General features: G+C 36.3%; 2 protein-coding genes across 2 annotated transcripts; one reads left to right on the top strand and one right to left on the bottom strand.

The window, feature by feature from the left end:
* Positions 1-5,114: 5,114 nt before the first annotated feature.
* On the top strand, positions 5,115-12,487 carry LOC147277616 (cellulose synthase A catalytic subunit 2 [UDP-forming]-like). The gene is made up of 14 exons (XM_086252996.1): positions 5,115-5,737; positions 6,495-6,690; positions 6,788-7,023; positions 7,109-7,211; positions 7,310-7,487; positions 8,265-8,531; positions 8,656-9,001; positions 9,244-9,381; positions 9,498-9,623; positions 9,729-9,941; positions 10,055-10,319; positions 10,521-10,717; positions 10,821-11,171; positions 11,338-12,487. Exons 1-14 carry the CDS (start codon positions 5,657-5,659, stop codon positions 11,917-11,919), a joined length of 3,279 nt encoding a protein of 1,092 aa, XP_086109122.1. The 5' UTR covers positions 5,115-5,656; the 3' UTR covers positions 11,920-12,487.
* Positions 12,488-14,053: 1,566 nt separating this feature from the next.
* Positions 14,054-24,956, bottom strand: LOC147277615 (uncharacterized). Its single transcript, XM_086255671.1, has 13 exons — positions 24,843-24,956; positions 22,234-24,568; positions 21,861-22,154; positions 21,370-21,780; positions 19,691-21,136; positions 18,762-19,070; positions 18,208-18,351; positions 16,885-17,829; positions 16,447-16,563; positions 15,995-16,318; positions 15,458-15,763; positions 14,523-14,957; positions 14,054-14,392 (listed from the first exon to the last, which is right to left on the bottom strand). Exons 1-13 carry the CDS (start codon positions 24,954-24,956, stop codon positions 14,151-14,153), a joined length of 7,422 nt encoding a protein of 2,473 aa, XP_086111797.1. The 3' UTR covers positions 14,054-14,150.
* Positions 24,957-25,336: the final 380 nt, after the last annotated feature.

Genomic DNA, 25,336 nt, shown 5'->3' with positions numbered 1-25,336 from the left:
AATACGGGTGGCAATTTGTCTTACTGGCTCGTGTTTGTGTTAAATATTAATCAATTATAAATTTTTTTAAAAAATAAACCTACTCATTTAATTAATTGTGTTGAATAAATCAATCTTAACCAAACTCATTTATAATCGGATCATTGACCCATATATACATTTAGGAACTAAACACTTAAACATAATTTCTTTTATTTTTTAAACCAAATCTATCACTTATATAACAAAATATATTTAATCATGATACTAACAAAATCATTAAAACATATAATTATACAATGACCCATTTAAATATATATATATATATTAAACAATGAGAAAAAATGAGTTCTCATATAATATTAGTTAAAAGTGTTTATTTTATGATCACAATCGTGTTACACATGTTTCACACTTAATTATTTGATCCGTTTATAATTTGTTTTTAATGGGTTATATTCGTGTCAAGCAATGGTCAACTTAAATATGCTAACTTCGTGTCGGATTCGAGCCGTATCATCATTAAAATTGCTACATTTAGTATTTAAAATTTATAATGAAAATATTACATAAAAGTTTAAAATAACATCGTTTTTTGAATTTAAACACAAGACCAACACCAAAGAAAAAAATCAGTAAAACCGATACTCAATCGAAACCAAGAAAAACTGAGACTCAACCGAAACCAAGAAAAAACCACTGACCAGTTCGGTTCGGTCGATTTTTTGGTTCAAATTAAATCCCACTCCTAGTTAATTCTCTCTTCATTTTTTATGCAAAAGAAATATTTTCAAGAGTTGCGAGCAAATGCACGGATATGGAATTAAGGAAATATTTACAAAATGTGAATTAAGGAAATTAAAATAAGTTGATGAAGAGAAATTATAAACGATGGTTAATATTAAGTTTATGTTGATTTTAGGGTAATCAAATAACAATTTAAAAAAAATTTTAAATATCAATATTTTATGTTATTTCGGTTTGTGTACCAACCGAACGACAAGTCATTCATTTTAGGCCAAAAGCCTCATCTAGCATCTGAACGCTAGTTCAGAGCATTCAAACACTTATCTAATATTTTCTTATCAAACTGTAATTGCATGAGAATCACACAACTGTGATTCTCATCCGATCACAACTTAATTCCCATGTAATTTTTTTTGGGGAACCTCGACGGTATGAGGGAGTGTTTATTGAAAAAATGAGAGAGATACAGTGAAGTGGACTAAGCCAAAACCCCGCAAACAAAAGGAAGAAACTAATACAAAATCAAACCAACAATGGGAAAGAAACAACACAAAGCCACAAGGAGGGATAGAGGTCCACCAAACGTGATTAGCACCATAATTAGCTAAAGCATCAGCCACACGATTAACTTCATGGTAAAAATGTGAGAACTAAAAACATGCAAAACTAAAGTGGAATCCGCTTCTAAACAAATCTGATGCCAATCATGAACCCAAGCAACCCGAATTGCCTCAATAATAATATTTGTGAATTGTAAACCCGAATTCAGTCGCTTGTAAAATAATTTCATTCATGACTATATTTGTGGCCCAAAACGAATTATGCCTCACTTACTTGGTATCTAAATTAAAAAAAAAAAAACCAAAAAACCAAACAAACAAACTCTTACATACTATTTTGGTGAAATTTTTTTGAGATTTGATATTTAATTCAAATTTTCATTTAATAATATTATGTATTAATTAGGGTATATTTGGCAATCCTTTTGTAAAAACTTAAAAGTGCTCCATGCATAATAAAACTAGTTCTGAAATGCAAATAACATTCCCCAATAAATACTCCTCCCTTGCTTTACATATAATTTGAGATTCTACGTGCAAAATATTTTACAAAGTAACATACTATCATTTATAATATCCTATCACATATATGATGATATGCTATATATCTTATATGCTATCAATCTAGACTACCATTTAGATAAAAATTTAATTCGATCGATGATATATAAGCATTCATATCCTGGTATAGCAGAACAAGTTTCATTTTTTGGAAAGATAAAAATTATATATAACCCTTCATTTATTCCAAGTAACATAAGGAAATACATAACAAAATTTTTGTTTCATTATATCTTGCATACCACAAGCATTTCTAAAGAAAGGGAGATCATAGTTGGGTAAACGACTTCATGCATGAGTAGTACAGCTTTTTTTTTTTTTTTTTTTTTTTTTTTGTTGAGAATTCCATACTACAGCTAAATTAATCCACTTAGACAGTTATACTACCTTATTGACCCTTTAAAACGATAGTGAGATGTCACAATTTTAAAATAAAGATTGATGTAATGGTAAATGGTAATAATCAGTGGGTACATATATATAATAATGAATTTGATTATTAATCCCCTAAGAAGTACAGAAAATGAAAAACCATAATTGAAAAACCATCATGATCATGTTGATGGTAGAGAGCGGTATTGAACAATTTGAACTGACTTCAAGTAATTTGTAAAAAAGAATCTTAGAATTGTGTTTTGACTTACCTTATTGTAGCCTCTCTAGCATTTTCACATAAATTTAATTAATACCGTTAAATTCAAGTTCTGCAGAGTTAGAAGGCTGACATGCATGCTGCTATGCACTTATGCAGATTGCAGTAGTATGCAATTATACACTCGATCGTTTTCTTTCTTGTTAGGTGAGGAATTTATTGGGATTTTAAGCGCGCAATTGTATGCTCCTATATATATTTATTATATGTATATATATATATACACACACATAAATTCTCTCTACAAGACAATAGATGGACGTGAGTCTTTTTATGATTGCATACGATTTTTTATTCAATTTTGATAGAGTTCACCATTTTAGAGTATAGAGTTTTATAATTTAGGATATAGAATTATCATTTTAGGTTATATTTTATGCAGAACTCGAAAGTTAAAACCTAAAATCTAACCGAGGAATAGAAACTCAAAATCACGAGAGTTAAAACGAGGAACATGTCTCAATTGATGATTTATATCCTAAAGTAGTAATCCTTGCCAAAAAAGAAGATTAAAATGTGAAAATAACAGCAATAAAATATATGTGTACATTCTTTAATTAAAGAACGGACGTCCTGCAGAGAGAAAACCCTTTATATATACTAGTCCCTTGACACGCTCTCCGCGCGAATTGACTTTCTAACCATAAAATTCCAAATTTTTTGTTTGATATTAATTCAAAATATAATTTAAATGTTTTAACTTAAATTATTTATTTAATAGTTTTTTCTAAATCTCTAATAGATAGATAGATGGATAATCGAGCTTTTTATGCCATAATCTCTAACTTATCTATTTGTAATAATATAAATATTTTTTAGTTAATTTTTTTTCCTTGAGCTTGTGTTATAAAGTGGTTTGATTGAGAGAGGGAGAAAGAGAGTAGTGGGTTAGTGATTTAATTTAAACTTTGTTAAATTATTGTTTTATTGTTTTGCCCTTACTTTATTAAAATATTTTTAATTCGGTAGCATTTTTTTTTGTAGGAGGGTATGTTTGGAGTTTATAAAATTTCACTTAAGAAGGGGGTTTGCTTTATATAGATAGATAGATATGTATGTACTGAAGATTCCATTAAGGGATTCCTTAAAAAAATTATTTAAGGGATCAATTGGGGCTCACTCCAAATTGTATTTAAATAATTGGAATTGTCTATCTTGTAGGTCTTCATTGAATGATCATTCTTACAAAAAATTAGCTAAATCGAAAGTTATTTACCCGTTTGATTAAATGGTCATTATTTCAAGTATTTATCGAAAATATTTTATTCGTTTATTTATTTAATCAAAATTAGATTAATTTAATAATATTCGATTTGCTTAACATGTTGGGATGATCTTTGAATAGATACTTAAAAAGTAAATACCTCGGATAATTAAAATACAATGGGCCCCATGAGGGATCCCTTAAGTAAAATTATTTGAGGGATCCCTTAATGAAAGAGGTATATATCTATATATATATATTTATATGTTACACAAATTTTATCTGGAGCACCTCCCTTCTTTAACTAAAGACTAAACATGGGGTTTTTTTTTTAATGATCTTTTACCAGTTTTTATTCAATTTTTTACGAGATTCACCATTTTCAAGTATAGGGTTCTATACTTTAGGACATCCGAGGTATACTAATATTGTGATTTACTAATCCAAGGTATACTAATATTAGTGTCACGATCTTTTATCATATTTTATTATATTTAAGTTGAAGTATGCCTTAACAGAAAAGCCCTGTATATATATCCACATACATACGTGAATATGTGAAGTGTATGAGACAGTCTTGTGATAACCATCCAGAATGAGGCATAGGGAAAGGGAAGTTTTTTTACTTTTTTTCCTTAAATATTATATTTTTTAATTTAAGGTAGGTAACCTATAACTCTATAAGACAGCAAGCAACAATAGTTTCCCACCACTGATTTGTTTGGCTTTCTAGTTTTAACTTTCTAGACAGCATATTCAATTTATCGCGAGATTTTGCTGGACTTTCGACTTCTCGGTCCACCAGCTCTGCACGAGTCACACGTGACACTTAGCGTACTGTGTTGGCTCTTCTGCTGTTGGGTGTTGAGTGTTGGCCCCTCCCCTTTTGCTCAACTTCACTTTCTCTCTCTAAAACCCTCTCTCTCTCTCTCTCTCTCTCTCTCTCTCTCTCTCATTTGACAACACACCACACACCCGAAACCGTGACAGGGAGTGAGAGAAAGAGACATCAAATCGAACAACAAACAGTAACAGCAGCACCACTGAGTCCCCCCCCGAGTTACCGAGTCACCGAGTCACCGACAGTTACATACCCACATACGAAAACCCGACACTTTTTACTTCCATTTGTCTATACTGATTTTACCGAAATACCCCTCCCCCACCACCACAGTCCTAGTGGCACCACCGACTCTCCTCCGGTGGGGCACCACCTTCGCCCCACCACCACCACTACCATGGTCCACGGCTTCCATTATCATCATCAAAATTCTGGGTCCCACTCAGAAACAAAAACCCATAAATAAATTTTTAGGAATTAGTTTTTGGGGAATTAGAATTACATGTAGATCCAATTATATATTCATATTCATGTATTCCAACCTCTCATCTCCTCTTGTCTCTGTCCCAATCTCGTCCCTTCTGTGTTTTAATGGTTGATTCTCTCTCTCTCTCTCTAAAACTAAAGTCTCTTTCTCTCTCTTTCTTTCTCTCTATAATATAATCCGTGTCACAGATCGACAGCACCAAGCTTTGCATTGCAGACAGCCAATTTGTTAGAAGACTGGGTCTCTCTCTCAGGAAAAGAATCATTCATTACACACAAACAAAACACTTCCATTCTTATTTGTTATTTTAATTTTTTTCTTTTTTTATTCACTCATTGTTTATTTATTCTCTCTCTCTCTCTCTCTCTCTCTCTCTCTCTCTCTCTCTCTCTCTCTACCCCTCTGTAAAGCTCTGTTTTTTATTCATTGTGTAATGTGGGGTTGGTGTTCCTTGTAATGGGTGCCTGAGAGAGTGGACTAAAGCAACAACCACAAAGAGAGGAGAAGCTGGAGGGGTAAAGCTGTGTTCTTTGGTTGGTTTTGAGTGATGAGAGAGGTAGAGAAACTGGTTTCGTGAGTTGGGTCTTTTTGAGTTTCAAGGCTTTGTTTGAGTGTGCTCAGTGCTATGGATACCAAAGGAAGACTCGTTGCAGGCTCTCACAACAGGAACGAGTTTGTTGTTATCAATGCCGATGAGGTTTCAAGAGTAAGTCTTTTTTCTTAGTCTGTTTCCTTACCCTTGTGCTTTTCGCATTTCCTCTCAACTCCATTGTTGTTACTGGAAAGGGAAATGTTAACAGCCTTCAAAATCTGTCGCTTTTGTTTTCTCTTTGTCCCATAAATTAATTTTTTGACCCCATTTCTGCATTTTGAAGATACCCATTTTCCCATTTTGAGACTCTCTCTCTTCTCTTACATTTTTCGTTAGATCCTGACATCAAAACATTAGATTTTTCCTTCTATTTCTGGCCCTTTTTCCTTCTTCTACTCGGTTTATGCTATTTTCATCCTCTTCATACTTATTTTTAGCAAATTTTTTTTTTTCTTTTCCATCCCCTCTGATTTTCAAGAATTTGAAGCTCAATTAGAGAGTTTTGGTGGAGGGGTTTTCAGTATATATGAATTGAGTTATTTTTTTTGGTTTTTTATTTTTCAGCTTCATAGTCATGCTTGCAATCTCTTTCCCTGCACTGCATTTGTTGTAGTAGTGCTGAAACGGCTCCCATAAATTAGTTCTTTTGCCCTGTTGTTCGTTCTTGATTTCAGAGCTGGTCAGTGAACCGGTGCATTAAGTTTTCAACTTTTCTTCTGTAACTGTCTGATCATTTTTCGATAAATCTCTAGCAAATTAACTAGTTTCCTTTCTAAGTAGTCTATGGGTTGTTTAGAATTTCTTTCCTTCCCATTTTTAGCCTTCATGAGTTGATGGTGATTGGTATTTCTATGGCAACTTTGAGTTGCAGGTAACATCTGTTAAAGAACTGAGTGGGCAGATTTGCCAGATCTGTGGGGATGAAATAGAGATCACAGTGGATGGGGAGCCATTTGTTGCTTGCAATGAATGTGCATTCCCTGTCTGCAGATCTTGCTATGAATATGAAAGAAGAGAGGGCAATCAAGCCTGCCCACAGTGCAAAACCAGATACAAGCGCATCAAAGGTGAGTCTCTCCCCCCATGTCAATGTCCATTGTGCTTGTTTGTTTGTTTGTTTTTTTTTTTTTAAACAAAAAATAATGAAAATGCAACTTTTTCTAGGGAGTCCAAGAGTTGATGGCGATGAGGAAGAGGATGATATTGATGATTTGGAGAATGAGTTTGATATTGCAAGCAACGATAGGAGAGATCCTCACCATATTGCTGAGGCAGTGCTGGCTGCTCGCCTTAATATCGGACGGGGTTCCCAAGTCCACGGTTCAGGAATAAGTACTCCGGCAGACTTCGATTCTGCATCCGTTGCTTCCGAGATCCCTCTCCTGACCTATGGCCAAGAGGTGAAATAATTTATCTGGTTGATGCTCTCTCTTTCTGTGATTTTAAGTATTGAACTGTGTCTGATATTTGTTGTTTTTGGTAAAGGATGTTGGGATTGCCTCTGATAAGCATGCTCTTATTATTCCCCCATTTATGAGTCGTGGAAAACGAGTTCATCCAATGCCATCTTCTGATTCCTCTATGTCCTGTAAGCTAATTAAATTTGTTACAATTTTTGTGTTTGTTCAGACTACTTTATTCTTTGTGTGATTGTTGGTCTTGAACTGTTTTCTCTTGATCATGAAGTTCCACCCAGGCCAATGGATCCTAAGAAGGACTTAGCTGTATATGGATATGGAACTGTTGCATGGAAGGAGCGAATGGAGGACTGGAAGAAGAAGCAAAATGAAAAACTTCAGGTGGTGAAGCACCAAGGAGGAAATGATGGTGGAAACAATGAGCCGGATGATCCTGATTTACCCAAGTAGGTGCATTGTCAATAACCTTTAGAATGTGTTAATATTCATTGGTTTGTCGTGCTATTTTACTCTTAAGTTAAATACAAACTAAATATAAAACTAGAGTTTAGTTTTGATAAGCTATAAGTTAGATTTTACCATGTGAAATTTTATCTTTTAGCTTATTTGCTTATTTTTTTTATATCTTCTTTAAATCAATTGGGAGAGAAGAAGAATATGCTGTTACTTGATTCGTACTGGGAGTTGGTTACTTCAAATAGAGTCTGGCCAAGTTATTTGGTGATGGAGCATACCGCATACTTATATAAATTATTACTGATGATTGAATATTTCATTTATTAATCATTTGTTAGGTGTTTGAAAGAAGTTTAATATGAAATCAACTGTCCGCCAAATCTCCTATCAAATAAATTTGATTATATTTAATTTCAGAGTAGTAAACTAAAAGTTAAGAAAATCAGCGTTTGTCAGGAACAGCTTAATTAGTTTTTCAAACTTTGAAGTTCTTGTTAAAAGAGAAGATGCTTACAAGCGGTTGAATCTAATGATAGTTCATATGCAAAAAGAAAAACATTTATCCATAATATTTAAAATTTTCCTTTAGTAATGCATTAAATTGGCTGTCTGCAAACTGACTACAGAAGACTCCATGCATGTTAATGGAATCTAAATGGTGCTATATTATTATCCGTTTCACCATAAGTGTAAACTTAGTTCTGTCAGTACTTAGAGTGATGTAGATTTGTTTGAACTAAAAAGAGTTAATTTTTTCATTTTTACAGGATGGATGAAGGCAGGCAGCCGCTTTCGAGGAAGTTGCCTATTCCTTCAAGCAAGATAAATCCATATAGAATGATAATCCTACTCCGTCTTGCGATTCTTGGCCTCTTTTTTCATTATAGAATTCTCCATCCAGTCAACGATGCATATGGATTGTGGTTAACATCTGTAATATGTGAAATTTGGTTTGCCATGTCATGGATATTGGATCAGTTTCCTAAATGGCATCCGATTGAGAGAGAAACATACCTTGATCGATTATCACTGAGGTAGCCATCTCTCTCTCTCTCTCTCTCTCTCTATCCCCTCCCTCCCCCTCTCCCTCCTGCGTGCTCTTTTTAAGTAGTTGTTTGAAATATCTGTTCTAAGCTATTCTACCAAAATTTTGTTCAGGTATGAGAAGGAAGGGAAGCCATCTGAGTTAGCAGATATAGATATATTTGTTAGTACTGTTGATCCTATGAAGGAACCCCCACTTATCACGGCAAACACGGTTCTGTCCATCCTTGCTGTAGATTATCCAGTTGACAAAGTTGCATGCTATGTCTCAGATGATGGTGCTGCCATGCTCACTTTTGAAGCCCTCTCAGAGACATCTGAGTTTGCAAGGAAGTGGGTCCCATTTTGCAAGAAGTTCAATATTGAACCCCGGGCCCCAGAGTGGTATTTTGCTCAAAAAGTTGACTATTTGAGAGACAAAGTAGATCCAACATTCGTCAGGGAACGTCGAGCCATGAAGGTTTCCAACTTTCTTCATTTGTTTGTGTTACTTCTGTCTAGTTTCTGGTCTGCCACAGAATAGGTGACACTAACTGTGAATATGATAGATAATAATTGTATTTAATCTTTTGAGTAAAAAAGAGGATGATTTTCATAATAATCCTTAGCTTAAATTATATGTGATAAGCTTCCATGATACAAGAACTTTTGGTTGCTTCTGGATGATGTTTCTGATCTGGTGTTGTCGTTTTGTTGGTATAGAGGGATTATGAAGAGTTCAAAGTTCGGATAAATGGGTTGGTTGCCACAGCGCAGAAGGTTCCTGAGGAGGGTTGGACAATGCAGGATGGGACTCCATGGCCTGGGAACAATGTCAGGGATCATCCTGGGATGATTCAGGTGAGGTGTTCATTTAATGCATTCATGTTTGTTGCCAATCCATGTAAACGTATAGTAGGCCCTTATACAGATTATATACACTGTTCAGAATTAGTAATCTTTACCATCTTTCACAGGTTTTCCTTGGGCAAAATGGTGTTCGTGATGTTGAAGGAAATGAATTACCAAGTCTGGTTTATGTGTCTCGTGAGAAGAGACCAGGTTTTGATCATCACAAAAAGGCTGGGGCTATGAATAGTCTGGTATAGCTCTCTCCCATCTATGTGTGTGCATGCGTCTGAACTTGGCACTTTATTTTATTTCTTAATTAATCTAATTATGATTGGTGTGTTGGCTAATAAATCAAGGTACGGGTGTCGGCAATTATCTCAAATGCTCCTTACATGCTGAATGTTGACTGTGATCACTATATAAACAACAGCAAAGCACTTCGCGAAGCAATGTGCTTCATGATGGACCCCACTTCAGGAAAGAAGATCTGTTATGTACAATTTCCTCAAAGATTTGATGGGATTGATCGTCATGATAGATACTCAAATCGCAATGTCGTATTCTTTGATGTAAGGAATTTTTTTCTTAAATATAAAAATTCTAATAGAAGACCTGTGGGCTAAATTGCAAAAACATAAATCTTTGTAAGGAAAGCTAATTCCTTTTCATAATTTGCATACAGATCAATATGAAAGGTTTAGATGGGATCCAAGGACCAATTTATGTCGGAACAGGGTGTGTCTTCCGAAGGCAGGCACTCTATGGATATGATGCTCCCGTCAAGAAGAAACGCCCAGGGAAGACTTGTAATTGTTGGCCAAAATGGTGCTGCTTGTTTTGTGGATCTAGAAAGAAGAATAAAAAATCAAAATCAAATGATAAAAAGAAGAACAGGGAGGCTTCAAAGCAGATACATGCACTCGAAAATATTCAGGAGGGAATTGAAGGTAAGAAGTGGTTTCCAATCTACAATTGTTGTTTGCCCGTTAGAGTATGATCTTGAATTTCCTTGCTTAGGATACTTAGTCGCAAACCTCAAATTTGTGAATGTGGATTATTAATTAGATTTTTGTATGCAGTATACCGTGTTATGTGGTAGATTTTGTCATACCCAGATTATTTATGTTGCTGCTGGGACTTTTTTGCAGGAATAGATAATGAAAAATCATCCCTGATGCCCCAAATAAAATTTGAGAAAAAGTTTGGACAGTCGCCAGTTTTCATAGCTTCAACACTAATGGAAGACGGTGGAGTTCCCAAGGGAACAAGTTCTGCATCGCTCTTGAAAGAAGCCATCCATGTCATTAGTTGTGGCTATGAAGATAAAACAGAATGGGGGAAGGAGGTATGCTGCGTCATTTTATGAAATTTGACTAATGAAAGACTCTCAAGCTCTGTGTTGAGCAAGGTTTGAAGTTGACATTTTTCTGACGTTGACATTGTTCCAGGTTGGATGGATATATGGCTCTGTTACAGAGGATATCCTAACAGGCTTCAAGATGCATTGCCATGGCTGGCGATCAGTGTATTGCATGCCCAAAAGGCCTGCATTTAAGGGTTCTGCTCCAATAAACTTGTCAGATCGGCTACACCAAGTGCTTCGGTGGGCCTTGGGATCTGTTGAAATTTTATTGAGTAGGCACTGTCCAATATGGTATGGATATGGGTGTGGTTTGAAATGGTTGGAGCGCTTTTCTTATATAAACTCGGTTGTATATCCATTGACATCCCTCCCCTTGATTGCGTACTGTGCCTTGCCGGCTGTTTGTCTCCTTACTGGGAAGTTCATTGTCCCTGAGGTAATTTCCCTCTTTACATTAATCTGAAATATAATACATATCAAAAAATTTGTTACCCTGGCCTTTATGCGTATATATGTTTTTGAAAAGTCTAACTTGAAAATGCTTTGCTTGCTGAATATCTGTTGCAATGCTTTCAGCTAATATTTGCTTTTCTGATATGCAGATTAGCAACTATGCCAGCATCGTTTTCATGGCCCTCTTTTTATCCATAGCTGCAACTAGCATACTTGAGATGCAGTGGGGACATGTTGGCATACATGACTGGTGGAGAAATGAGCAGTTCTGGGTGATTGGTGGTGCCTCATCACACCTTTTCGCGCTCGTCCAGGGTTTGCTCAAGGTTTTGGGTGGAGTTAGCACAAACTTCACTGTGACATCCAAAGCAGCAGATGATGGGGAGTTTTCTGAGCTATACATCTTTAAGTGGACAGCACTTTTGATCCCTCCCATGACCTTATTGATCATAAACATAATTGGAGTCGTAGTTGGGGTTTCTGATGCCATCAACAATGGTTACGATTCTTGGGGTCCTCTCTTTGGTAAGTTGTTTTTTGCCATTTGGGTCATTGTCCATCTTTACCCATTCCTAAAGGGTTTGGTGGGAAGGAATGACAGACTTCCCACAATCATTGTGGTCTGGTCAATTCTTCTAGCATCAATATTCTCGCTGTTATGGGTCCGAATCAACCCATTTGTGTCAAGAGGTGGCATTGTATTAGAAGTTTGTGGGTTGGATTGTGACTAAGATACACTATACAGAAGGTTTAGGTGGTGTGAGTTATATATAGAAAGCCTGTTTGGACAAAAAGAAAAAAAAAACGTTTCAAGTGAGCTACGTTGTTCAGTTGAAGAGGAAGGCATCCCTTGAAATCGTTCTATTCATAAGGTTGAGTCATCTGTGGTGAAAGACGAGATATGAAGGGCTATCCTGGTTGGTTGCATGTAGATACAAAGGGACTGGGATTTGAACACAAATTTGTTTTGCAAAGTTTTCATTAATTCTTTGATACATGGATTTTTGTGGGTTGGAAGGGATTGTATTCATGTCTGTCTGTAATCTCAAGAGAAGATAAAGTTAGCTTGATTCATAATTTATATTCCCTTCTCAATAAGGGGTTCATATGTAGGTGATGTATTTGAGCTTGTCATCAAACCGTGCCCTTTTGTGCAGTATTTGAGAAAATAGCTGCAATGTAGGTGATGTATTTCTGAGATGTCCAAAAGTGTTTGCCAAACAAGGCAATTCTTGTATGTGTGTGCCTATTTAGAACGATTGAACTTTCAATAAATGTTTGATTTTATTTCTTAGCAAATATGGTTGTCTATTCCATTCTGGTGGCTTGTTTAGAGTAAATGAAAATGACCATTATATGACCTCCATGGTAATTGGGTCGAATAATTGGTTTGACTTAAGCTTTGATTGTTATTAAACTAAAAACCAAAAACCAAGTGCTAATTCATAATAAGCATACTGCAATGTATGTGAGTCAGCTTACACGTCTTTATAATGAATTGCATGATGCTGCAGTTGAGCTTGGGAATTAGAAGAGATATGGATTTTTAACATATCAATTGGACTGTTCAACATATGGTGGATTTAAATATAAGCTGAGTTAATTAGGTTAAATCCAACTTTTTAATTTCTACACCTAACATCAATTTTAAAATTATAAAAAATTTATTACTACATCTAACAAGTTGTCTAAAAATACCCTTACTAAAACCCAATAACACCCTACCTATTCCTACTCTTTATGCCCAACAACACACGTAACACCATCACCACCCACCACCCATTGCCAGGCATCAAATAATTTATTTTTGGGCTGCAATTGTTTGAGTCCTAGTTATTTAATATGGAACTTAAATTTTTTCGGATTTTGTTCCGCACTGATTAACGGAACAAGTAGAAGGATATTCGATGGCGCCAAACCGAATGGGTAGAAAAATGTTCGGCGGCGAACAACCGAACAGGTATAAGGATTTTAGCGGCACACAATCGAACGGTTTTTTTTTTAAATTTCGTAGAGGTGTTCAGTAGTCTGTGGCCGAACATATAACACTATGTTCAGTGCATTATTGTCGAACAACTCATAACCTGTTTGGCTCTGGTGTGCCAAACATGTCGCGATTTTAGTTTTTGAAAATAAGCATTTAGTCTTTTAAAACCCGAAGGAATGATGAAAATACTTCATTTAAAGATGCCCGAACCACAATTTGACCATTCATTCATTAATATTAAACTTGTTTGATATGGAGAGTATTTGTAGTGTTTTGTTAGAGAGTTGAGCGGAGAGGTGAATGGATAGTTGATATTGGGTATATTGTATTTTTTTTTTTTGAATTAAATGTTTAAGTCCTTAAAGGTCAATTTACATTAGGGTAGAATTTGAAATTATATTTTATTAAAGAACAACACCTAAGAATGTTTCCTAGCAAGAACAAAGTTTTTCGTATGCCACTGATTTTCCATTATTTTGGTGCTTGTCTTCACTTTGTCTTAAGGAATCCGATGTATGGAATCACTTTCCTAGCTTAAAGCAAAGTCTAAAAACCAAAAAAAAATTAGGTGGGGAAATAGACTTAAAGAATAAAAGCTAGTTCATTCACATGCAGACCTCCTGTCCCACGAGTTTATTTTGTTTAGTAATTTGATTTCCACCAAACTAGACGAGATAAATTACATTACATGTCAACACAGAAAAAATCAAGTTTAAACATTAATTTACTAACATATTGCAGTTGCAGACAAACTTTGACAAAAGAAATTCTCATACTAAAAAGTCTAAAATATTGTAAGTGCACTACAGCACCATGCATACATTGGACAGTATAAGATTAGCTGTACCATCAACAAGTTCATTTACAACCAATATTATAAACGACCAAAACACTTTCATGAAGATCTGCATGAGGTATGCTTCAGCCACAAAAGGGTTTACTACATCTTGTCAATAAGAGCAAACCCAACTAGGTCTACTTGTTTTGAAGATCCTCCAATGCACGTCTATTTTGCAAAGTTTTCACTGCTGTGATGTTAACTTGGTCGCTCTTCGTGCTTCCGAAATTTTCCTTCATATCAAAAGCATTGATAAGACTCTTTGGAGGTCCAGAGATCAAACTATTTCTGTTCTTCTTCCATCTTGACGTAGCAGAGACACTGATACCTTTGTCCAAATTTGCCTCCCAACTGGTTTTTCTAGGGGATTCCAAATTTACTGAGAAAAAAATGAGCAAAGGTCAAAGAATTTGTCCATAATTGCACGTAAATCGCGTTCAAATAAATGATTAGAGGGTACGGGTAAGAATAACAAAATGACTTTCAAGTTCAAGTGCAAAAATGTGAACCTTTTCTCAAAACTGAATTTGCAGATGTGGGGCATTGATCCACCCTTGCATTCACTTCTAAAACAATATCACTATCAACTGAAAACTTCATATACTCAGCATCAGGGTTCACATTATTTCCTGCTAGCTTTGCATGATTCGAATCACTTTCAGCTGCCGGCACATCAGAAGCACTTGAATTGCTGCCACTCATCTCAGCATCAGCTATCAATTTACCTGTTCGTGTGCAGACACCAGAACACTCAACATCACCAGACTCATCAATATCCTCATCTGCATTTCCTTGCCCGTGATTGCAGTGTTGCACTGCAAAAACTGGTCCATTTCCCAGAGCATTTTCTCTTCCTTCCTTCACATCTTCACTATCTTCATTCATCACACTGGCTTTAATCAGCCCAGCATCTAATTTCTCAAATCCATCTGTTTTGCCATCTCCTAAAAGCAATTTCATCTCAAAATTGGTCAATACAACAGATTCAACATTTAAACTCCAAGGCTTTATTATTCCCAAAAATACACATATTAAGAATTTACACTTTTGGAACCATGGTTAAATAAAAAAGTTTACTAACAACTAACAGAGGAGGTGGCTAAGGCCGATGTGCCCCAACCCCTCCTCCCGGGTTCGAAGCCCACTACAACCAAAAAAAAAAAAAGGTTTAACATGGTATCAAGAGATCTCAGTTTGAATTCCTATAACTATAACTTCCAAACATATATTGATTTCCACACGTTGGCCACCTGAATAACATTCCAATTTATGTTGAATTCCAGTAATCGACACTCCAATGGTGAAGAAGAGCCACAAAGAAAGGATAATATTTTTTTAAGTATAAAATAATTGTTGGCCTCCTATCTGATAGCTTAAACTCTGGGAATCTTTAGTTAATAAAAAAACATTAACAATAGGAAAGATAAAAAAATTAAATGCTTACCACAACTAGAAAAATTAGAAACAGGAGAACCAACATGGCAATGAATACCCATCTCCTGATTGGAATTTAACTCTATAATTTCCTCCATTTTATGCTCATGATCACTAAGTTGCCCAGCAGCAAGTTGTGGAGTAACATCACTTTCATTCGCTATCTTCACATCCTCAGTATCTCCACTCACCGAATTGGCTTTTGACATCTCTGGATCTGATTTCCTGACAACATCTCTTTTGTCATCTCTAAAAAGTTTACTCTCAAAACTGTTGAATACAGGCGATGCAACGCTTAACTCTGAGGCTTTATTTTCTGTATAATCACAGAGATACAAGAATCAATAGTGAAGAAAAGTTATCTCTAATAAATGATGATTGATTATTTTCTAATAACGAGAAGATATATATACATATAATATGTACACTCCTTGGATTCAGACCAAGGTACTATTCCTTCACTCCAGTGCCACCCCACCTTGCTTAGGGAAGGAAGATTAAAAATATGAATTTGAAACCAATTATTAACTTGGTATGGCTTACTAACCTAAGCACTCACTGTGACAAGAAGCAGTAACTGGAGAATCAGCAGAGCAATCAACACGCATTTCAGGTTTTATCATAGAGTTAGGATGCAAGTTTCCAAAAGCTGTAAGCTCCTTGAAGTCACCAGAACAGCTGGCCATGTCATTAAGATTATGCATATCATGTACTTCCTCAGTCCCTTTGGAAGTTTTCGTATGGTTTTCTTCATCACAATCATCGATGCCAGCATTTAGACCTTCATCAACCTTCCTGCCTGAGACACTTTCCGGCACTCCAAATTCTTGAACTTCTTGCATAGGAAAATCCCTCTTTTCAGGATCACCACCTATAAATTAAAAAGAAAATATATATTATATATGTTTTTCAACAAACATAAATTTTATATAGTCAAGGTATTGTGTGCATTATCATTACAGCAAATGACAAAAAGTAAAAATATACATAACTCATTACCAAAACCATCTGTGCTAGAATTGAGACCCTCATCAACCTTCATGGGTGAGACTCTTTCTCCCTTTCCATATTTGTCACCTTTTTGGATAGTCAGATCTCTCCTTTCAGGATCATTGCCTATGAACAGAAAAAGAAAAATTCTTTCAATAAACCTCATGAATTTTAGATATTCAAGATGTCACGTGCATTAACAGTACACCAAATGATAAAGAAAATTATTATACGATATAGATCATTCACTGCCATATAATGTACGATTGTAAATATTACATAATGATAAAAGGTATCAGAATAGCTGCAAGTAATATAATATACATTGGTAAATAAACCAGAAAACAGAAAACCAGAAGCACAGAGCAAACCAGAAAACCAGAAGACATCATTCATTGGTAAATAAGGTTCAACAGATAACTAGAAGCACAGAGCAAAGAAACTCACAAGACAGTGGACCATTAAGGTCACTTGGCCCCAAATCAGGTCTGCTACAAGATATATCAGAAACTAATTTGATATCTGAAGAGTTTCTTTCTTCCCAAAGACTGCCACCATCCAAACCAAGCAGTTTTTTTCCTACCAACTTGGTGCCATCATCAACATTCTCAATACCAATTACTGCTTCCATGCTTCCAATAACTGAAGCACCAGGAGCACATTTATCCAGCGTTGAAAAGATTTCATGGCACTTGCCAAGACCACCAAAATTTACTTCATCAAGTTGCAGTAGAGTTTCTGAAACTTCATTTGATCTCCCATATGCAACCTCAGTGCAAGCACCCAGAGCAGCAACACTTTTTCGAAACTCACCCATGCCTTCAAGAAAAGAATCTCCATTCTCTGCCTGCTGCATCACCATTCTGTCATCGGTCATTGCATGAGCTTCTTCATCTTCCGCAACTCCAGTATTTGGGCACTTATCTTCAACACCAGAAATGTTCATATTTTCTGCTGTTGTGTCTCCTAAACCAGTGTATCCAAAGTCACCGATCCTTGCAGCTTCAGTCAACATAGCTTTTTGGGTGGAAACATTAGAATTCTTGACCCCAAAATATTCATCCCTATCTTTCTCACAATCTTTATACTCCTGGATGATAGCAGACACATCATTTTGTTCATTATATCCATTAGCTTCCAAGATAGGCTCTTTCATAAATTCAGCACCGTGCTCATGCTCACCAAATTGCTTTTCAGAGAACTGTTGATCACATAGTTCAAATGTTTTTATGTTGTCCCCATCATCCATTGCATTATCACTACACTTATTTTTCAAATTTCCTTCCACAGGTCCAGCTAAATTTTCAGGAACATCTTGTTCTGCATCCCCTAAAATCATATTCATCTCCTGCTGGGTGAAAATTTCAGATCCAACATTTAAGGCCCTATTATCTGCAATTCCAAGATCAACATGATTATTCATATGTAATCATGCCAAAATATTCCATCAATTCATTAAAAATATTAATATATTCTAATAGTTACATGTTAACATCAAGGCATTAACAACTTGCCACAAACAAGAACTGGTAGAAAACCAGTGTAATCAATGTTCATTTTAGATTACAATGAAGAAAGAAAGGCATTCTTTCCAAATCTTCAGGTTGTCAGAAGTCATCACTTCTGACAATCTTTTCATCATATACATGTGAACTAAGTGCTTCCTCATTGTGTTCAGTATCAATCTTACATCTATTGCCACACAATGGCTAGTCTGACAATATAACAATGCCATGTGTCAAATTAGCAACCCTTAGTCCCTTACTGTACCTTTCTGGACATCAAATAGCTCTTCAGCATATTCTCTGGAAGTTGCATTTTCTATGCCTTCCTTCACATCCTCACTATCTTCATTCATCAGACTGGCTTTAATCAGCCCTGCATCCAGTTTCTCAAATCCAGCTCTTTTACCATCTCCAAAAGAATTTTCATAAAAAAAAAAAAAAAAAAAAATTGGTGAATATAATAGATTCAACATTTAACTCCAAGGATTTATTATTCACAAAAATACAGTAAATAATGGTTTCCCACATCCTAATGATTTATACTATTGGAACTATGGTTAAATAAAAAATTTTAACATAATCAGGAGATCTAGGTTCAAATTCCTACAACTATAACCTCCAAACTTATATTGACTTCCACATGTTAAACAGTTCAATAACATTCCAATTCTTGTTGAATTCCAAGTATTCAACACTCCAATGGTGAAGAAGAGCTGTACAAAATAATTGTTGGTCTCCTATCTAATAGCTTTAACTCTAGGAATCGTAGTTAATAAAAATAATATTAAAGTTTGGGAGGATTGAAAGTTAAATGCTTACCACAACTAGAAAAATTAGTAACAGGAGAACCAACAGGGGAATGAATAATCATTTCATTAGTGGATTTTAACTCCACAACTTCTTCCATTTTATGGTCATGATCACTACATTTCCCCGCAGCAACTTGTGCAATAACATCACTTTCATCTGCTTTCTTCACCTCCTTACTATCTTCACTCATTAAATTAGCTTTTGGCATCACTGGATCTGATTTCCTAACTCCATCTCTTTTGTCATCTCTGAAAAGCCCTTTCATCTCAAAACTGATGAATACAGGCGAGGCCACATCTAACTCCAAGGCTTTATTTTCTGTTTGATCTCAAAGATACAAAAACGATTAGTGAAGAAAACGTTTTTTAATAAAAGGTGTAAGCTCTAATGAATGAAGTTTTAAAAAACAAAAAGATACATAGATACACTCCTTGGATTCAAAACTTGGTACTGTCTTCACCGAAACCATCTATTCCAGCATTTATACCTTCATCAACCTTCACACCGGGGACTCTTTCGGCCACTCCAATCTCATTGCCTTCTTGTGAAGGCAGATCTCTCATTTCAGGATAACCACCTATAAATGAACAAGAAAAGATATATATATATCAATAAAAATGATGAACTTTATATAGTCAAGGTGTTGTGTGCATTATCAATACAGCAAATGAAATTGCTATATAATATACCTAAATCAATACCGAATCCATCTTTGCCAGCATTTAGACCCTCATCAACCTTCATGCCTGAGACTCTTTCTGCCGTTCCAAATTGCTCACCTTCTTGCATAGGCAGATCCCTCCTTTTGAGCCCTACTGAACCAAATGGTAGCAAAGACTCTCTATTTTCTGGCTGCTGCATCTCCATACAACCACCAAACGTTGCATGAGCTTCTTTATCTTCTGCAACCCCGGTATTTCCGCACATATCTTCAACACCAGAGAAGATCATATCTTCTGCTGCTATGTCTCCTAAACCAGCAAATTCAGAGTCACCGATCCTAGCAGCTCTAGTCAACATTGCTTTATGGGTGGAAACATAAGAATTCTTGACCCCAAAACATCCATCCCTATCTTTCTCACAATCTAAATACTCTTGGATGAGAGTGGATGCATGATCAACCTTCATGCCCGAAACTGTTTCTACCTTTCCAATGTGGACACCTTCTTGCATAGGCAGATCCCTCCATTTGGGCCCTACCAAACCAAATGGTAGCAAAGACTCTATATTTTCTGGCTGCTGCATCTCCATACAATCACTAATCATTGCATAAGCTTCTTTATCTTCTGCAACTCCAGTATTCGTGCAGTTATCTTCAACACCAGAGATGATCATATTTTCCGCTGCTTTGTCTCCTAAAACAGTAAAATCAGAGTCACCTATCGTAGCAGCTTCAGTTCGCATTGCTTCATGGGTGGAAACATTAGAATTTTTGACCCAAAAATATGCATCTTTCTCACAATCTATATACCCTTGGAATATAGCGGATGCGTCATCTTGTTCATTAAAACTCTGATTATCTTCCACAATACGCTCTTCTGCAAGTTCAGCATTATGCTCATGCACACTAAGTTGCTTTTCAGAGACCTGTTGATCACATTGTTCAAATATTTTTGTATTAACTGCAACATCCATTGCATTCTCACTGTGCTTATTTTTCAAATTGCCTTCCACAGGTCCATCTAATTTTCCAGCTACATCTTGTTCTGCATCAACAATGGCACCACCTGAATACATTTGAGGTTTGGCAAAAGAGTTAACAGCAGATAGTTTTTCTGTGAAGTCATCCCTAATACTTTTAGTGTCAACTTTTCCATCTCTGCTTGCCAATCCAGCTTCACTTTGGGAAACTCTATTACCTTCAGAGGCATGGTCCAAGCAATCACCAATATTATCTAAATTAATTTCTGTCATAGCGACAACATTGTCCTCTATCTCAGCTTTCAAACACACATTTTTAGAATTTATATTGGTATCCAGTGTTCCAACAATATCATCCATATTAGCATTGCCGACCATATCAGTATGTCTGTTCATCTCTATAGCAAATTTCTCATGTATGTCAGGATCACCATACTTCACTTGATCCAGTTGGAGAGCAGATTGTATTACTTCATTTGGTGCTCTCTCTTGAACTTCACTATCTAAAGAAACCACCATATTTGAAGCACCTGGAGATTTTTTTTGAGACCATGACTCTATTTTCTCTGCAACGGCATCCATAGAACTTTCTATTGAACAAGTTTTCACACTTGCCGCCACCGCATTCTCATCCAGAACATCAACGTCATCAAAGGATAAATTCTGGTTTTTACTTCCATCCTCATATCCTTCATACAGATTTCTGCTAGCTGGAGATTTGGATTGATCTTTAAGTTGATCCCCTTCAACAGATTAAACAGTCATTATTATTTTTTAATAACTTACTGGATGCAATCCATACGTCTTACTTAAAGATTCCAGAGAAGTAGGAAATGAAAAAGAATATCTGTCTCATCTATCCTTTCTTTTCTTTTTTTCCGGGTACATTGGTGGGCCAAAGCCCAATATCTGTCTCTTCTACTTGACATCACATAAACAAGAAAAAGAAAAAACAAACAATGGGAACATCACATACCTTGCTTTACAAATGAAGATTTGGATGGAGTTACAGCAGTATCACTGGGAACAATTCTACACTGATGGATTTCTCCAACTGTTTCAGCAGTTTTTATAGAACCCACATCAACCTGAACCATTAGAGCACTTATTTCTTGTATTACTTCAAAGGACTTCTCAGTGTTTCTGTCTGAATCCTTATTATCATTAAGTTCGGTTAAATGACCCTCAAGAACTGGCTCCACTGGAGCTGTTTGATTAATCCCACTAGCATCGAATTGAACTAAGTTCTGATCTTCCGGAACACTAGTTTTGCTACCGTCTGCCAATTGATCATCCACCACATCAGTTCTTTGGTTTGTGGTTTTAACGGGCAATGAAGCTTCTGTTTCCAATCCTTCATTCAAACTCAACAGGTTGGAAGATTCACCTACAAATTATAAGAATATATTAAGCACCAAAATTTAATTAGTGCATCTATATGACACCAAAACTGAATAACCCCCTAACCTTCACAATCTGCTTGATAGGTAGGCAAGTGATCATCACCTAGACTGCTAAATCTGGAAGAGTACGCATTGCTGAGCTTATCTGGAGATTCTTCTGGGTTTTGTTTACCTATAACTGGTTGATTAATCCCGCTAGCACCCAATTGAACTAAGTTCTGATCTTCTAGAACACTACCTTTGCTACCGTCTGCCAATTGATCATCCAACATATCAGTTCTTTGGTTTGTGGTTTTAACAGGCAATGAAGCTTCTGTTTCCAATCCTTCATTGATGTCCCACAGGTTAAAAGATTCACCTACAATTTATAAGAACATATTAAGCAACAAAATTAATTAGTACATATATTTGACATCAAAACTAAATAACTCCCTTACCTTCATAATCAGGTTGATAGGTAGGTGAGTGATCATCACCTAGACAGGTAAATCTGGAAGAAGCCACATTGCTGAGCTTATCTGGAGATTCTTCCCGGTTTTGTTCAACCACATGATCATGACCAGTATCACCTCTGTTCAAAGACTGAGAAGAATGGTCATCCATATGACCCACAGAAGTGTTATCCAGGATTCCATCATCCACCATAACACTTTTCATCAAGTTAATCACAGGTTCAGTAACATTCTGTGCCTTTTGGACTGTAGATATACCTTGAAACTTCATAGATTCTGTGAGCTGATTTTCCTTCAGATGCACTGAAACATCCATGGCTTTCTCCATGTTAGAATAAACAGCAGATACCGCAAAGTGAACAGGCTGACCCTTTGCAGCAGGTTCCGTCTTCTTGCTTGACCCCTTCCTCTTCTTGCTCGACTTCTCTACAACTTCTCTGCTGCAGCACGAGTCAATACCATTATCATTTCCTGCAGCTTCCAGTACAACCAATCCAACATCTATATTTGGTTCTTCCTCAAGGGGTGAATTGATTTTAGTAAACAGAACCTCATCTGCTATAATCGGCATCCTAGATTCACGTTTTTTATTCATTCCAGCAGCTATACCAATGAGTCCAGTAGGTGCAACCAAGTCACTTTTGGAGGCAGTACGTGAGGATTGCCTTGGAGGTTTTTTATTTAAAGGCCCATGTTCATTTTCCAATGTTGACTCTTGTATTTGCTTCCTAATACCACCCTTTTTAACACCATTGGCAATTCCACCCATGTCATCATTAGCCTCTGTAAGTATCTTTTTACAAGAATTCCGACTGGAACGCCTTAGACATTTAGTCACATTAGAACCCTTTTCAGCAACTGATTCTGTTGATTGCTTCACTGTTCCAGCAGCTTCAGAAGTTGTCAACATACTATCATCAGGACCAGCAGAGGTAAACAATGTAGTCTTGCGCCTGGACCTCCTTAATGGACCATTGGGTAGGAGAACTTCATTTTCTTCTAGTATTTCCACACTTAGCTCAAGTTTGGAAGCTCTTTCCAAATCTGTATTCCTTGGTCGTTTTCTAGTATCAACTTTTGCCTGTTCCTTGCTCTTCTGAAGCACAGGATATTTTTGCCTAGAAGTATTGATAGTCAGACCCTTTGATGGTTCTTCAAATTGAGGAACCTCTTCACATTCTTCTTGGCCCACATAACTTGTAGTGCAAGCTTTTCCCACAATCTTGGTTTCAGACTTTTTGCTCCGGCGAACAACTTTAGTTTCAGCCAATTGCCCACATTCAGAGTCCCTGTCCCTGGCTAAATTTCGTTTTGACTTCCTTAGAGTCTTCCCGGGTTCAACACCTTCACCGGCAAGGTTTTGACCATCCACACTCCTCTTCAGGGGTGCAGCAGACTTTTGCCTCAAGGACTTTCTATCTAGACCCTTGAATGTTTCTTCAAGTTGAAGAACCTCTTCACACTCTTCCCGAACCTTGTTAATACCAATTTCACGTTCAACTCCAGAACTCTTCTTTTCAATCCGAGTCCGAGAACATGTGATCCTACCACAAAGATCAATTTTCCCCAATTTCTCAGTCAAAACACTAGAGTCTTCAGCCTTTGTCACATTTCCTTTACACAGCTTCTGGATTTTTTCAGGTTTAGCACCTTTTCCTGCAGTGATACGATCTTCACAAATCTCATTGGGAAAAAGAACCCCATCACTACCTTTATTGTCCTTGGTTTTCTTCAAACCCCTTGGTAATACATTCTTCCTCAAAACCAGGGAATCTCCACCATCTTCACTTTCCACCACCCTGCTTCTCAGCTGTCTTCGAATCAACCCTCCACTCAATTTGGCGCATTCTGCATTACCACCAACTCTCTCACTCAACTCAAACTCCGGAGGCGGCTTATCATGAACATCAATATATTTCGCACCACCTCTCACTTTCTTCTTCTCAGGAAGAGGCAAAAAAACTGCTTCTGCATCTCCTTCAGCCATTTTTTGTGCTCTAGACCTCGTAAATCTAACTGGGTTGTCCATAATTTTCGTGGAGAGTTCAACTTCCCAGGCATTTTCAATAACCTGAACCTGCTTTTTCTTCGAAACCCGGTTGACAATAGACTTCCTCTTTGCGACCTGTTTCTTCTTTGCAACGTAATCACAATCCGAGTCTGAGTCTTTGTCCGTACCCACGAAGTAAAACGTTTCATTTTCAGGACTGAACCTCACTTTCTTCACCTTCTGACTCTCAACCTTAGAATCAATTTCACTTTCAATTTCTTCTAAATTCTTATAAACTGGCTCAACTTCGCTCATGGACTTTTCATCTTCCTGTTCATTATCAAAAAACAAAAACAAAAATTCTAACCCAATTAATTCAAAAGATTCAAAACCACCCCTCCATTCGACTGTAAATGCAATAAAGTAAAATTTCCCGCCAAATTTAAAAGAGCACACACATCCAACACAACATTTTCCCTAATTGAGTTGAGCGATTCATTTTCTTGAAATAATAACTCCAACCCAGTATTTACTCTTCACCAATTTTATCATCATCACCGAAATAGAAACAAAAATTTGAAATTTAATCAAAACTTGCAGTTACCTTGAGAAACGAAGTAAGCCGATCGGCCATTTCAGCATTCGCTAAATTTGCAGGAATTCCGTGCTTTTTACACAGCGATTGAAGTTGCTTCCTCTTCATCCCAAAGAAATCCATCTCTGTAAGACAAATTAAAAAATAAAAATAAAAAATAAAAAATCGAAAACCAAAAGAACAAAAAATATGAGAAAGAAAAAAAAATAAAAAATTATGATTCATTGAAGTTGCTATTACCTATACACTACACACCAATGCGAAAATGGCGAGTGAGAGCCCAGAAGACTCAGAACCTCTTTATAAAGAAAAAGAAAAAATCAACGTCCCAAGAAAATGCGTATCTTGTTTGTGCAATTGTGTAGTTGTGTTGTGCAAGCCATGAAATTAATTGGCTTTGATTTCGAAAATCGGTTTGCACTCCTTTTGCTTTTTTTGGGTGATTTTTTTCAATTCAAATTGGGACGGGATTTCCCGCTTTCCAACAACGGGTTTTAAATGGC

This window comes from Dryas octopetala, chromosome 8 (genome assembly GCF_963921425.1).
Source record: "Dryas octopetala chromosome 8, drDryOcto1.1, whole genome shotgun sequence".
Taxonomy (NCBI): Eukaryota; Viridiplantae; Streptophyta; class Magnoliopsida; order Rosales; family Rosaceae; genus Dryas; species Dryas octopetala.
This window is presented reverse-complemented; position numbering and strand designations above follow the sequence as displayed.